Source organism: Lipophrys pholis, assembly GCF_963383615.2.
Source record: "Lipophrys pholis genome assembly, chromosome: 9".
Lineage (NCBI taxonomy): Eukaryota > Metazoa > Chordata > Actinopteri > Blenniiformes > Blenniidae > Lipophrys > Lipophrys pholis.
The window spans coordinates 5,890,955-5,907,523 of NC_137639.1; the positions used below are offsets into that span (position 1 = coordinate 5,890,955).

Consider the following 16,569-nt stretch of genomic DNA (forward strand, 5'->3'; position numbering starts at 1 on the left):
GCCACAGGAAAGAAGGACACGCAAGCGGAAAGGATGGAGAGAAGCTGCAGAGAAATGGAAAAACTGACACAGAAGGACAATGCAGCTTCCTGTGAACCTCTGGATGATAAAAATACAGGCTTCATGCACGAGACATGCACATGTGCAGTCTACAAAAAAACATGCAAAACAGGAAGGGGGGGGGGGGGGGGGGGGGGGGCTAATGCTGAGGAGAATAATAGACGACTCACTTAGCGTAAGATGAGAGCAAACACTACAAGGAAGGGTTCGAACCAACAGCTGTCCGTCGAGAAAACAGCTGTTCTATGTACGCAAGGAGAGTCTGAGGTCTTTTGTTGTCAAGAGAAGAAGAAGAATTCTGCCTCCCTGACTGCTGCCACAGTCAGCTCGACACATTGTGTTGGATGGTACTGAGGCCCGGCACACTGACAGGACTGAAAGATGAGTGACGATAGTGAAACACTGTGGCAGGACTAGCTGGACCATACATGAACCCTCTCACCCTGCTGTGCCAGAACTCTCCCTTCAAAGCCAGATCAGGAGCGAAAGTGTTGAGGTGACACTTTTAATTTGAAGAAAAGAAGAAAGAAAAAAACAAACATTTTGCTGGAACACGGATGATCACAAAAGACGTGAAAGAAGTGCCAATTTAACCTCAGGTCTTGTACGACTGGTGTGTGTGATTAAACCAAACCTTGACAAGCTCAAGCGTTCTTTCCTGCTTTACTCTCAGCCGGAGGTGCTAAAGTATTGAGAGGCCAAATGGAGCTCTGTTTGATTTCAAAGGCCCCTTTACACGACAACGTGATAATGCAGCGTTTTTGCATTTTCGTTTCCGAAAAGTTTCACAATTACACGGCAACATTTTAAAAACAATTTTTATTTACACAGAAGTGGCAGATACAGATGACCAAGTAGGATTGTTATTCCAGGTACTACCAAGTCCCAGGAGAATATGGACTGGGAGTCATGATTATCAGGAATCAAACGATGTTGTTATTCATCTACTCGCACATGTGCAGAACAACTATTTACTATGGCCGTGGTGCGCATTGCAGTAGCAGCATCTCAATGTCCTGAAATGCCTGTTAATCTCGCTAATCAACCCCAATTGGCCAATTTGAAAGAACAGGTTGTCATTTTTTAGCTGGTTTTTACACTTTGCAAGGACATCCCACAGCCTGCATGTTTGATACAGGATTCAGGCTCGTCTTTAAACTAGAATCTCTATGGGTGATGTCCATCTCATTCTTGTCTGGAAGGCAACTGAACTTGTATGAAGGTGAAAACAATGCTATTTTGAATGTCTCGGATGTCAAAAATAAACCAAAATGTGGAATTTTGTAAGAAAATATTAACTGTAGCAACGTAGAATAGTATTACAAATATGGCCAAAATACAGCTTTGTTTTTGTTCATCTTGAAATGAGCTGAGAAATACTCTGCTCAGATCACTGCCACATAGAGCAGAATCAGAGGAAGCCACCAGACTTTTCTATTAACACTCTTTTTCACAATGACTGTAGTTATGAATGAACACAACAGATATTATATATTACATATCCTAGATTTATAATGCCTCGAGTCAGAATTATTCAACTCCATCCACTCCGCATGACTTGACACAGCTTCAGTCAGAATTTGATTAATATTTTCAGGGAAGTGAAGCTTCAGATGGAGTCAGCATGTGTGGCTCCAAATCAACCGATCAAAAAAACCTTCTAGGCAAATCCTCTAATCCTGCTGAGCAAGATCAAAACAAGACTGCTGTGCTCAATGTTAGAGTGTCTTCATTGAAGCGCTGCCCACTTCAGGGAGATAGAACTACTGTCTCGATCCACGCAGGACAGGGAAGGCCATCTAAGAGCAATCCATTGTTTTCTTTGTCTAATGGCTACTTCAGATTCACTGAAAGTTTGGAGTTTCTGAAGAATAAAACAGTTTGTCCCCTGTAAATACCTTTGCTACTATTCTGGTTGAGGGTACAAAACAGGACATCCCACAAAACAAAACATGCAGCGGGCCAACTTTTGAAGGTTACGATGGCTTCAGAATGCAGCACAAACACCACCTCAAGTAAGTCAGAAGGGACAGGGTTTTTTTTTTTTTATAGCCGACTGACCTCAAACAATTCCTGGAAGAAAGAGGAACAGCCAAAAGAGAGAGACTGAAGGAGAACAAAGACAAGGAGAGTTTTCCTACCAGATAAAAAGGGGCTCTGTGGGGAACTCTGCTCAAGCATGACTCTCAAATGCGTCAGCATGTTTACCAAGAACAGCCTCTGCGTCTGAGCACATGGAACTTCACTGGTTGACTTACTGAAGCTAAACAAGTCAAATGTAAACTCAGTTTCATACAAATGAGCTGCTGATGTGATCGCTCAGAGTGTCAGTCACCATTTTTGTCCTGTGGGGTCTACAAAGACCACGGCAGTGACAGAGTGGGGTTGGGATCAGACCATAGAACAGTTCAGTACACAAAATTGGATCACGGTTACAATAACAATCAGGACTAATTTACCAAAGCACGCCACATTTAGCTCATTTCCCATCACTTTATCTAAATCACCAGTTTCATTATCAGAGAAGTTTCCAGGCCTCAAGCTTCTTGTACACACATCAATGCTTCATTTTTATCCGCTTTCCATTCAAGCATTTTTTCCATAACAAAGCGACAACAAAATATCCCAAACTTGTGGATGGAATAATTTTTTAAAAAGTACCGTCATTTTGATGTTCACCTGCTCCATATATAGACAGTATTTACCATAACTATTGGTGGAGAATTAACATAAAAGCATCAGCATAGTATGTTCCATCAAGTCTTTTTCTTACTTTCATTAGTCTAGAAAGTTATCTTGGGTTTTGAGAACTTACAAGAGTTCATGCAAAAACATGCAAGTGACCGACACTCCCTGAATGCCTCAGCTAAGGACACAAGATTCATGTCGCAACAGCAGCTCTGCTGTCCAGACTTTTACTGTAGAATTTCAAATTCATATATGAAAATAAGTTGAACAAACACTATGCTGAGACCCCTATATTTGTATTTCGGTGAATTCCACAATATTCTTCAACTAATTAGTCTATTTACTCTGTTATCCTGCTTGTATTTTCAGCGCGTTCATTAAAGTGAATGTACAGCAATGAGGGTATATCAGTACTGTTAGTGGAAACTGTCTATCTTAAATAGCTGTACAGTACAGACCGTTTCACTATCAACTTTATGCAGCCCAGACAACAAAACAAGCCAGTAACTCCACCTGAACTCACTTCGGACCAACAAGAATGGCAGAACCTGAACATACTGTACAGAGAGCACCGCATGTGATGATCCGATGAGATCATCAGTGGGAGCTGCATGAGACTGTGCAGCAGGGCAACTTTGCATGCAAATTAGTGACTTACCCGCAGTCTGGTGCAGGGCACCAGCGGCAGTCAGGGTCGGCCACGAGCCACCTCCTCAACATGAACTCCTCGTATTTCTCCATGAGGGCGTGGTCGCCCAGGATCATGCGGATGTCGTGTGGGTTGAAGCGCTCCGAGCACTCGGGGCAGCTGATGTTGACGCGCGACTCTGAGATCTCAATGCGCAGGTACTGGCGCAGGCAATCGATGCAGGAGCGGTGGTGACAGGTCATGATGTCAGGGAAGTTCTCCCTAGAGTGTCGCAGAAGGCACAGCGGGCACTCCAGGAGCTCTGCCCCAGGCCCAGCCCCCGTCTTGGAGGAGGATGAGGAGGTAGAGGATGAAGGCCCTGAGGCAGACGCGGTGGAGGCAGAAGCAGCAGCAGAGGCAGCCCCAGCCCCGGCCACAGAGAAGAAGGCAGAGTTTTTGTCGTTGCACATCTCGGAGTGGATGCTCTCAATACTGGTGATCCCGTCCACCACCCCGAGCACCCCGAGCCCCCCGAGCCCCGGGTGCTGGAGCTCTCGAGACCTCTGGCGCGCCGATTTGGACTCCCGTCCCCGCCGTCTGAAAAGAGAGGCCAGGGAGAGGCGCCTCTTCTTGGGCGCCTTCTTCACAGACGGCAGGGAGATGGAGGAGGCGGTGGACTGCAGGTCCCGGTCGGAACCCATTACCCCACCGCTGCCTCGGCCCATCGGCTGGTGCTTCTGCTGGCTCATCTCTCCCAACGGAGGGGAGGGGTGTGCCAGCGGGGAGCCGGGGTTGGGCAGCCTGTCTCGTGCATGTGCAGAGAGGTCAGGGAGCTGGATGGGGCTGGGAGAGGGGGTGAGGTGGTGGAGGGGGGAGGGGGAAGGGGGGCCAGGGTGGAGGGACAGGGCTCCAGAGGGCCCGTCTCCGTTTAAGACATGATGGCTTCTCCTGATCAACCTCGTGGTCACATCTAATAGCCTGATTTTGGCGGAGGGGTGGGAGCCGCGTGCTGTGAAAATGCGCAACAGAACCTGAGGAAAAAAGAAAAGAAAAAAAACGTGTCAGTATCAAACAAGATAATAATCAAATCAAGAAGCTGCTTTAAGCTTAAATACACAGAATTAAGCCCCGTTTACGTGATGTTTCAAGTGAAGTAGCATCATTTTTGTTTGAGAAAAGTTTGGCGTTCCTACGCCACGGCAGAAATGCTGAACCCTATGTAGTTTTCCTGCAGGGCCAATAGTGGGTGGTGGTGTTTGTTTTTTACTAAATCCACACGCATGCGTAAAGAGAACAATACACCATAAACATTAACAATGGGAGCACACAGACATTCGTATGGAGAGACGACCACATTGGATTGTTATTATGGACGCTGTCAACTATAAAACCACAAAGTCCCAGGACAAGATGGAATGGGAGTCATGACACTCTGGAGGAAAATGTTGTTATTGTTGATCTACTCACACATGTGCAGAAAAACTATTTACTTCCACCATGTTGTGCATGCGCCTAGCAGCATCTTGGCTGTCTACGCAGGGTGGAGCCTGAGGTTTTCCAGAAAGTCGTACTTTTGCCCATTTACACATCAACAGATTTGGAGAGTTGTCAAAAAGTTCCACCTTGGGAGCCTTTTTCAAAACCTTGTGGCCCGGTGCACAATAGCAGTGTGAAAGGACACCAAAAACCCAACGAAAGTTTTGCGTTTTCACTTGACAATGTTGTGTAATTGAGGCCTTAGAACATCTAAACCAAAAACTGAATGTGTAAGAGCAAACAACAGTCAACAGTTTAATCATAGAAAGCAAAGGAATTGGGCCAACTGAGGCAAGGATGGATCATTTCTGTACAATTTAACACGTTTATGGTCACTTTAATGTATTTTCTGTGTTTTATAACATTGATAATATCTATTATTGTTTATATCCATGTTAAGTTGACACAAATCTGCAGATTTTTTCCTAACAGATCTCACTGAGATGTGAAGGCCAACATCTTTTGTGTTAAATGATACAAGCTTGAAAAAAAAAAATAATGCTCAACCATCGCAAATCACCACATACATTTGGTTTGAAGTGAAGGCTCCAGATTGTCATCTTCTACACCAAAATGCAGCCTTTCAGAGCACTTGCTACTTGTTGGCATTTTGCTCAGCTGCCATCACATCTGGTAAAGGTTTGCATTGCTGATAAAAGGATCAGTCAGAGATCTGAGTAGAGAAGATGGAAGGCTGACAAACCCACTTTGCACAGACAGACCTCTGATCTCTCTAAGATCGACAGCGACGACTCCTTTACCCAAACTGTCACGTGACATGACAAAGTACAGACAGGTTCTATCGAGGTTCACTGGTTTCTGAAGCGTCGAGCATTTATAAAGCAAACACTGGAAATCACCGTCAGAACAGCAACTCCACATTGACTAAGAGCTGCGTTACACTATTTAAATAAAGTTCTGAGTAACATTATTATAGTTAAGTGAAGTATCAAAGGAGATGAGGACGTTTAAAAGGAAGTCCACACACACACACACACACACACACACACACACACACACACACACACACACACACACACACACACACACACACACACACACACACACACACACACACACACACACACACACACACACACACACACACACACACACACACACACACACACACACACACACACACACACACACACACACACACACACACACACACACACACACACACACACACACACACACACACACACACACACACACACACACACACACACGAAAGATGGATTACTTCTGCTGTCATGAGTCTCTATTCACAATCTTATTATCCAGCTAGAGAATCAAATACTTCATAAAACAGGGGTCGATGGCAGTTCAAGCATTACTTTGCAGGGATGGTAACACGAGCCAGTACAAACAACACACCTACTATAAAGGGATAAAGATAAGGATTGTCTAAGAATGCATGGCTTTGACTGCTGATGGGACGTTGCAGGCTGGATCTGATAATTTCACAATTTCCTGTATGGCAAAGTCTAATTACTTCTCAGTTATCTCCATTTCGAATGTTTTGAGTGGTCTTGTCACTTGGTTGGGTTCTGAGCCCGTCTAATCAGTGTACCGTGCACTTGAGAACTTCACACGTTGTGAATGTGCGAGATAAAACGGAAGAGATGAGCAGACGGTACAGCTGCAGAGGCAAACCAAGATACAAAACAGCTAATAAGACGTTTACAGGGTCATGTGTGGCTGGATCATAACTCACCCATACCACTATTTCACAGACCAAGTATGAATACCAACAGCTGACATGAGTACTTAATTTTGTAACTACAAACCTTTATTACATTTATTTTTACTTTGACGGGAGGTTAGATTTCAAACAAGTGCGTGGTGATGGCAACAAAGTTCTTTCGTGGTTGTGACTTCTGGCCTGTTGCCACCAGGTTTCTGTATAGTTTAATAAATAAAGCGCAATACAAATCTCTGACAAGGTCATTCAGTTAGAAAAGAAGCAGATTAACTGAGCCTTTCTTGTGACAACTTCCTGCTTTACTCTGCACAACTTGAGATGGTTTCGGTCCAAATTAGACTTGCCGTCATTCGTCTTCAGAGTGAAGCATTGAGCTGCTTCTGCTGGAAAAAACAACAACTGTGTAGTTGTGCTACTTAGGATCACTTAGCATGAACCCAGTGCCACTTCACAGCTTTTTCTGCTCAACATTGCAAAGAGGAATAAAAACAAAAAATGTCCGTCCTTTTCAACTGAGAATATACAACCAGAGATAAGCAAAAGCATAAAGTATTGTTTGTAACAGTTTTACTATTATTGCTTCTATACACATTGCTCTTCCGTGACTGATTAGCCGCTCCCACGCCGATTACACCTTAGAAAGATATGGTTTCCAAGTTTTATATTCATAGAGCACCAGGGATCATAATTGCTCCACCATGATTTCTGAAACACGAAGAATGATCTCTACACTGATCAAAAGAAACAATTGAAAACTTTTCCAACTACCTGTCAACGCACCACAATAACACATTTATGTGTAGAACAAAATGAGTTCTCTCAAATACACTGCACTCACAATGAAGTGGGCCAAGCCATGCCGTTTAAAGTTAATCCGATCTTAACCATTACCGACCGCACTGCCATCTCCTGTTTTGTGATAAGTCACAGAGATTTAAAACAAGCTGTAATCTAAGCAGTTTGTTACCTTCATCTGTATTTGTCAATGCAATTTGATATGTCAGTCATGAGTAACGGAAACGGTTGGTATCTTCCACGCAGGCTGTTATCATCTGAGAACAAACACCAGAGGACAGATGGCTTAGCACAGTCAGAGAATCACCTCAACAAATGGGGCCTTAGTTTGAACCAGAAAGCTTCTGCTGTGAGGTCACAGTGCTAACCACCATACCACTGAGCAGACCCAGCAACAGTATTTAGTTTTTGGGTAAATCACTTTTCAAGAAACCATGCTCAAGATCAAGAAAGTATGTTTCCAGTTACAGCTCTTTCCATGTAATATGCGATTTAGATACTAATTTAACTTTCAACCTCACTAAACAGTGTAAAACCAAGCATTGGCAGGAAAACAAAACAAAATGGAAAAAAAAAAAAAAACAGTACTAACACCCCTGGCAAAGTGTTCAGCTGCAGGTTTGGACCAGGAGCCACAACAGTGTGTGCAGCCTGCACTCTCTCCGATGCAATGCTACTGCTGTGCTGTACTGCTGTGCTGTGCTTTGTGTTTCTGGGAGCGGTGCTGATGGGGGCGGAGGAAGAATGTCTGTTATTTTAGGAGAGCAGTGCTACTGAGGTCTTGCTTGCTCGCTGGGAGTCCAAAGTTAATTGCGTGTTTCTTTCTTCTTCTTTTTTTTTAATCTGTGTTTGGTTACACCTTAGTAATGGACCATGCTGTGGAAACCATTGCCAAAAGATACACACCTATAATACAGACACGAGTAAGGAAACCCAGAGCAGCCTCTCTCACACACACACATACAGTGCACTGAAACTGTAATACAACTGAACCTCTACAAATCTGTCAATCTGCTCCACGAACATCAAAAGCAGCACTGAGCACAGCAAGCAAAACCACTGACACTACCAGCACCACAGTCTTCTGAAACACAAGCTGCTCATTCTCTCAACAATATCCTCCTTTCTCCCTGCCCTCATTCACATACAAAAGACAGCGAGACAGTCATCCACTCCCTGTTCCACGGCTCTGACGACAGAGGGAAGTGCTCATGTTTCCCATGTGGGGCACATTTATTTTCCTCTCTTGTTATGAGTCTGCATACATGTTAATATTTTCCAACAGCTATATCTAAGTGGATGTCCTTGTATATCCCCCCCCAAGTGTCTCTATGTATGTGGTTGGATTAAAAAGCACCTCATTAATATGTTCCCTTTTTTGTCTAAATTGCTTGATTATTGTGTTTTACGTACATTCTGTTAGTTTGTAACAGCGTTTCAGTGGCGGATTAATCTAAAGATAGCTCCTCTATAAGAAAGTTGTTTTGGTTTTTTTCATATTTATTGCTGGTAATGAAAGCTCTACAGCAGGGGTGTCAAACACCTTTTAGTTCAGGGGTCAAACACAGACCACTTTGATCTTGAGAGGGCCAGACGGGTAAAATAGAGCCATAATAACCTTTAAATTTTAGGGATGTCCCGATCACACTTTTGACCCCGATCTTTCTGAATACTTGCATTATTATACAATTATTAATATATTAGTTGAAAGATGGTATCAAAATTGCAATATTATCGTTTATCGCAATAATTTCTGAGACAATTTATCGTCCAGCAAAATTTGTTATATGTGACAGGCCTAGATATTGGGATCGAATCAGAAGTGAAAAAACGTGGATCGGTGCATCCCTACTGCAATGTAGATGAGCAAGTTCCTGAAGCTGTCCCTCGATCAGACACCTGAAATAAGAACAGTTGAATGTTCATGAATTGTGCTTTAATACGCGTTTTCAAAATATTTTAGTGACAACAAACTGGATCCACATTTTGTCAGTTTGTGTTCTCCATTACTGGACTCTGTCATACATCAGTTTTGTCTTTTTATTGGTGTACTCTAGTCACTCAATAATATCATTTAATGTATGATACTGCAATTTATTTTTTACCTAAAACTAGTCATTAATCCTCTAGTATGCACAAGAATTTAATTCTTCCCTTGAAATCATTAATCCAGTATTTGTATATAAGAGACAGTTGTTTTCAACTATTCTAAGGTAATTGAAATGACTTTGTTAATGTGTAAATAAATTAAATATGTAAATGAACTATGATAGGCTAAATGTCTAAATGTTTCAGTACTATGTCAGAATCTGCATGGATACTCATGGAAAGAAGTGTAAATTGTAAAGATTATTTGTGAAATCCTATTATGTTTGTCTAGTCATTTTTAATTGGAGTCAAATATACCTCAAGTTTATTCCAAAAACAATTCCAGAAACATATTACAATTTATTTATTGGTCGAATTCATAAATTTCCCAAGCTTATAAATTTCCATTAAACTTCTGGCAAGTAAAATGTTGTCAAAATCCTTAATGTCAAGCCCTGTTGCCCAATGCATTTCTGAAAGCAACGGAGGCGAGAAATAAACTGTGCAGTTAAATAGTTAAAATGCCACTTCACAGACGTGTGGCTGCTGTGAGGGGGCGTGGCCTGCGAGTTCGACAGCTTCTTATTGGAGTATGAACAGTCCTGCTGAAAAAGCATTTTTTGGGGGGGAACTGGCTGACGTCACTGCCGAATGTTCTTCGTTCTTACGGTTTCAAAAGGGGAGTATGCAGGGGCCTAAAGGCTAGTTTGATAGCAATGAGGTAGCTAGCTTTAATGGAGGCATCACTGATGCTCGGGTCTCAGTGCTGTGTTGCTACTCTTAAATAATTTGTTTAAAAATCAATGGGTTTCGTTTTGGCCCACGGGCCTCATGTCTGACAAGCCTGCTCTAAAGTATGGGTGCATAAAATGTGGTGGTATGTTCAATAAAAGATTGCAATTTTCTCTGAAAATATGTAAAAACATGTATGTGATGAGTATCACAGAGGGACCCAAGATGTCGTCTCGAGAAATTAGATTAGATCCAACTTGGACATACTGATGCAATCAACCTTGAAGAGGTTTATTATAATGAGGCAATGTGCATACAAATGGAGGAATAATGACTCTAAAAGACATTGTAAGCAATAAAAAGCGAAACACAAGTAGTTTTGTTCTTTCAAAGTGGCTACAGCCCAAAAGCACTAAAGTTAAGTGCATTGTGCTGTCGGGGAGATGTAAGGTTGCCGTGTGTGTAGTGAACTGACTGTCGGAGGGTAATAGCCTTCAGTCAATCATGAAAAGGCGATTGTAAGGCAGGTGCGTCGTCCTGCCCTTGACGTCCGTCACAAAGCAACACTGCATCTAAATCAGCCGAGGACTGACTGTCCCCGCTTATCTCCGCCCAGCAGATAGCTGTGTGAGCGCGAGTGTGATGAGAGGACTGATGATGCACAGAAACGTGGCCAGCTGTGTCATCTGAAGGTGCAGGCCGGGTCTCAGACACGGAATGAAACACCCCCGTCAGCTCAATCCAAGCTGCAGGCTGCGGTCAGCAGCAAAGGCATTTCTCATCCATGGTGCCAGTTTAAGTACATTAACACAAATCTGCCCAATCTCACAAACCGTGGAAAAGAGGCTTCGAGACAGCAAAGACCATTCACAGACGAGTTAAAAACAGAAGACAAAAAGAAGGAGGGAAGAGTAATCATAGAGGGAGAGAAGCATGGCCAAAAGGTGCTGAAGGAGCGTGTGAAGAAGCTTCTCCCAGAAACTAAAGCCCACTCTGTGATTTAGCAGCTTTTAACTGTTTACATTTACGATGGGAGGAAGCAAGCTCAGCCACTGAAAAAAAATTGAAAAGACTGAAGAGAAAGCAAACACGTATAGGCCCTACATTCCCCAGACCTTTCAAAAAACTGATGGTTTGTGTCACTTTAGGAACTTAAAACAAGCACCTTCCAGTAGAGACATCTTGAAACCTTCAATAAATTAGATTTAACTTGGGATAACATTTAATGATTAAAAATGCATCTGATGGGCTGAATTGGAAACCTCCAATTTAAAACAGACCAGGAACTTTAATAAAAACTAATCAGACAAGTTGAACAACTTATTAAAAAAAGACAAAACTACATTTTGGGAGTGTTGGAACATGTAATGTTCAGTGAAACACTTAATTCCTTGATCAATTCTTGTGAGGATGATATCGACTTCTACTGCTACACCCCTCGATGTTTAACACTTGCTGTAACAAGAAACAACAACCATCCGTCAGGTGAATGTAGCTCAAATACACCGTCTCCACCGCACTAGTTTTCTGTTTGCATGCCACCTCAAACACTCCACTACAACTCTGCAATGACTGCTGGACACAAACTAGCCACTTTCTTTCCAACTCGCAAAGTAACTATGGTCGCGCCTGTGTTATGACTCTTGTGAAACAGTTTGATTCAGTTGTTTTTCAGCAGATGCAAGAGTAAATCAACAACAATGGCAGCTAAATGATGCTTGAATGTTTACATCGTACAGTTTGTATATGTATCTGTTGATGCAATTAAAAGAAGAAAAAAAACACTAAGTAGTGTGTTCAGGAATCGTTAACAAACATTGTTCTCTTGTAAACAGGACCCAAGGTTGATTATCATGTTTGAATTAGCAAAGAAAAAGAAGGTTGCTCATCTTTGGTGGTATTGTGTGCAAAGCCAATCCGAGTCTGGGTGGAGATATTCACCATTGAGCTGTGGTCACAGAAAAGCTACAGTTTTTACCTTCATTAAGCCATGAAAAAAGGAATAACCGAATCAAATTTAAATGATTGATAGAAAAAAAACTGAATCACTAGACAATGATCGCAAAATCATTTTTATGCAGGCGATATAACACGAAAGTCAAAATTACAGACAGCCCTCCAATTCGGTGTAACGCTGGGTTGTTTTGTTTTTTTGTAGGGACTTATGGACAATATTCTTCAACTATCTACTGTGTCATTTACTTTAAAATTGACTCAATGCAAAACAAAAAGAAAAACTGAAGTGTCCTGAATGTGAATGGTTTCAGACAGCGTAACATCTTCTATAGCTTATGCACACACAGTAAGCTGCAGTATTAGGGGCCGTCCACACAAGCAAGCTGGTTAACCTAAACGAGCTGTTTTTGGCCTATCATCCAGACGATGTGGTGTTTTGGAGCATGAAAACAGGTTTTTTTTGAAGACCGGTCCCAGAGTGGGTAAATTCTAAAACCCAGGCTCGTGCCGTCCAACACCCCAGGGTGTGGACGGCAAAGACGATCATCTGTGGAAAAAAGATGACGTAATCGCACCCCTCTTCCCCCCAACCGCGGTCCACAATGTTATCTAATATCCACAACAATCACAGACTACAAGCTCCGGTCGAGCTGCAGAAGCTACTGATGCTAGAAGCAGGAGGAGCGGGACCATAGACCTATAAAACTAGAGTTGTATAATGGTTTATGAGCAGTCTACGTCAAAATTTCTATATAGTCTGTCTTCTTCTGCATTTTTGTTGCGTTTGGTGAGTCACAGTGCCCCTAAAGACCTGGCATGTGTACTACATGCCCTGAAGCCTTGTGTTGAGCTGTGTTTATAGTGAGGTGTGGACAGAAGTTTTTTTTGAGAACCTCTGGGAGAAAAAAGATAGATTTGCCTGGTGTGGATGTGGCCTTAGTTAGTGTGTACTTCTGGTAATGGTGCCAGAAGTAAATGCCGCAGTAGATTGTCAGTTCAAGCAGCAGGAACAGAAATACATGAATCCCTGCCCTTTCCAATCAGAAGATGTGCAGGGATGACTGCAGAGGAAGGTGCAGCTGTATGTTCAGACTACGACCTTCCAGTTTTGGTGGCAATGAGCCACGGCCTTCACACGAGACAAAACTGGAAATATCTTGTTGAGGCGGACTCGGAAATGGCTCATGACACAAACTGGGAGCGGTAGTTTGACCACTACTGTATGTATATTAGTCAGAGGACCACCTCTGGTGCAGACACTGATTCGGATTTGACGCAAATTCAAAACATTGAAGAAGAATGTAAATGGGTTCTGTGGCATGTTCTGTGTGAGCAAGCAGAAGAACAACAAACTGTAAGAGCGCAGAGAAAGATGAGAGGTGGTCGGCGTGCCAGATCTTTCCTTGGGGACAGAGTTCATTAGACATTCCAGAGTAAGAGCGCAGATCCAGCACTGACCTCAGCTGTCCTGATGCAGCCTGGGAGAGTGCAGCTTCCACTAAACACATGCTGAGAACCACGCTACATTAAACCTATGAACGCAACGCAGATTTCCTGTAGCAGGGATTCAGGACTTTCCCATGTGACGAAAATCACTCTGTTGACATGAATGTGGAAACATAACTGAATTATTAACAAGAGATTGTTACTACTGCCAAACCCCGGCCCTTAAGTTGTATATCTCTCACTCGCTCTTCCTTCCTTCGCTCTTCTTTTTTACATGGAAATTCAATGAGAAAAATTCAGAAGCATCTTATTTTCCTCCACATTTGTCATTTCTGAGACTCTGTGGCAAATGCTATTCTAAAAGCAAGAAGCAACCCAATGATCAACAGGTCTGCTGTTTCTGTTTCTGGGAGCCATTTTGCCTCGTGACGTCAATTCTGACATTCGCATGGCAAAACAATCCACTTATAATGGGAAAAACTGATTACAGTGGACAAAAACTTTGGGTGTATGCCCGCTTAATACACGTGTCTTGACATGTTAGTTCTGATTGCTTAAGGAAATAACCTTAAAAAAACACAAGTCAACTGGAATTTCTTGAACTTTCCAGTAATGATAAATGAATTAAGAGGGTTCATTTATCCGTGATCACCTCATACTAGATCATTGTATCTGCTTTAATCAAAGAACCGCTCAATGAGGATTATCTAATAATCTTAAGGTGCAGCAACTTCAGGTAGCATAATCACCAGTACCTGCTAACCAAATACTCTGTTACTTTGTGCGTAAATAAAGTTGCTCTTCTACGTTTACATTTGGAGCACTGCAAGTTTACTCGATTTCAATTTGAGTCTTTTGCTGAACACACCTTAAAGTCTTCAGAATGTTGTGTCGAGTCGGAGCAATATTCAAAAGTTACACCTTGAAGGCAGTTTTCAAAAAGGTTTCAGTAGCCCTGACCAACGAAACTTTTGTGTTTTCACTTGAAAACATTGTGTAAACTGGTCCTAAGACAGGATTTGATATGACTGCTGATTGTGCATAGTATTTCAAACTTGGCTGGTTGGTGTTATGGACTTTGAACACCAATTTATTACTAATTCACTTCAAATGAAGGCAGTCGACCAGCAAACGTTTATCAAAAAACCACTTGATTTTCCTTCACAAAAGCACTAAATCCACCGCACCCTGCCAGGACTATCGGAACCTCTTAAGAAAAAAAAAAAGCCAAGACCCTTTTGACATTATGTGTACATGACCAACACACCCAAGGCATATGTACCTAACAAACTAACAAACCACTTAAGACACTTGAAACATTAAGTTCTTATCCAGCCCGGTTGATGTAGTGGTAAAACATAAACCTGATCAGACCACCTCTAAGCTCAAAGGAAACCCTAGCGGACAGACCTCTCCTAAACTTACATCGTCTGTTAGAGGCATGCCTGCATCTCTCTTCAGGCTAACAAAAAGCAGTGGACCACCCTGTGTGACTCAGCAGTGCAGAAGAATGCCAGTCATTCCACTCAGTGGATGATTACATCTTGGTCTAAACTTAGCCGTCACAAACTCACTCCTGAGCTGTGTTTCTATAAACGGTACGCAGGGTGTGTGGGGTGACATGGGAGGAGGGCCAGCAAAACTAACCACAAACAAACCACCGGCTCTTCACCACTTGGTTTCCAGCTTGTGATGCTACAAACACAGGAGTACAGAGGTCGATATATAAAAGAGGCAGAACAATCACAAAAGGCAGAGATCGTGAAGTAAAGATAGTGAAGTCAAAAGAGGAATTTGCAGTTGAGCATCGGAGCCGAGAGGCAGACTGAAACTACAGGTTAGGTGCGAGCAGAGCACTCGTCAAACAGGAAGTGGAAAACATGCAGCTGCCGAGCTGGTCCAGTGGGCCAGTCGCCACCACTCCGGCTACATTCCTGCCCTGCCTGTCTCCTGTGTAATGCTGCCTCTATGCACATTCCTGGGCCTCTGCGGGGCTGGGGACAGTCGATTGATAAGCAAGGGCTTCTACAGGCTGGTGACTGGACGCAGAGTGGCGTGCTGGCAGCCAAGTACAGCCACTATTGACAGATGTCCAACAGAGGTCCAAAAGTGACCCTACCGATTTACCACACTGTGAAAGCATGTGGGAAACGGGGTGTCCTCAGTGGTTGTACCACAGGACATTACAAAAAAAAACAGTCAGAAAGTGATATTTCAACCCAGCACATGTAATACACAAAAGATAGTCTACAGCTAATACATGACAATAAGGTATTTAAAAACCGTGCTTAAAATCTGACTCCAATGCACAGTAAGAATTAAGAAGAGGTGCAAATTACAGTAACACCAGCATTGTGAACAGTGAAGGCATTGTTGAATGTACAAAGAGAGGCAGAGCTGGCCGACGGAGAGAAGAAAAGGAAAAGTTTCCAACCCCAACAAAGCCAGTACAGTCTCCAGCTGTCCCCCTCCTCTCAGACTTCCCCTTCAGTCCTCCCCCACTTCACTCAAGAGCAGGCGACGGGAGTGAAGTAAGCATCCTGGCATTTCTGCTCAGCTGAGAGAGCGAGGAGCTCAGGAAGGGTGTGAATTTTCAAGGAATTAACCAGTAGACTGCAGGGTGGTGAAACATTTCGTACAGTAGCACAAATACTTCCACCTTTAAACAGATGTGAGGTGAGACAATGGCATAGTAAAATGAAAACTATAACGTATGTGTGACTGACTATACGGTCAAAAACAAATACGTTCAAGGAAATGGCCCAATCAATTACAGCAACTATACTTGCATGTCACGACATTGTCCTCCAGAAGCCTCACACCTTCCACAAGTCCTTCTCTAATTTCAGCTTCCTTAACTGTCAACATTTTCTTCAGAAATCATGCAACCCTAACCCATATCTTAGCTGACGCAGATGGTTATGTCAAAACA

The 16,569-nt window shown here is 42.8% G+C and overlaps 1 protein-coding gene across 1 annotated transcript in view; it reads right to left on the reverse strand.

Annotated features, from left to right (window-relative positions):
• LOC308114277 (E3 ubiquitin-protein ligase RNF19A-like) overlaps positions 1-16,569 on the reverse strand; it is a 30,617-nt gene that overhangs the window by 9,796 nt on the left and 4,252 nt on the right. The window contains exon 2 of the mRNA XM_080471024.1: positions 3,407-4,407. Coding sequence (XP_080327150.1) covers positions 3,407-4,125 — 719 coding nt within the window. The 5' untranslated portion in view covers positions 4,126-4,407. The remainder of the gene's footprint in view (positions 1-3,406; positions 4,408-16,569) is intronic.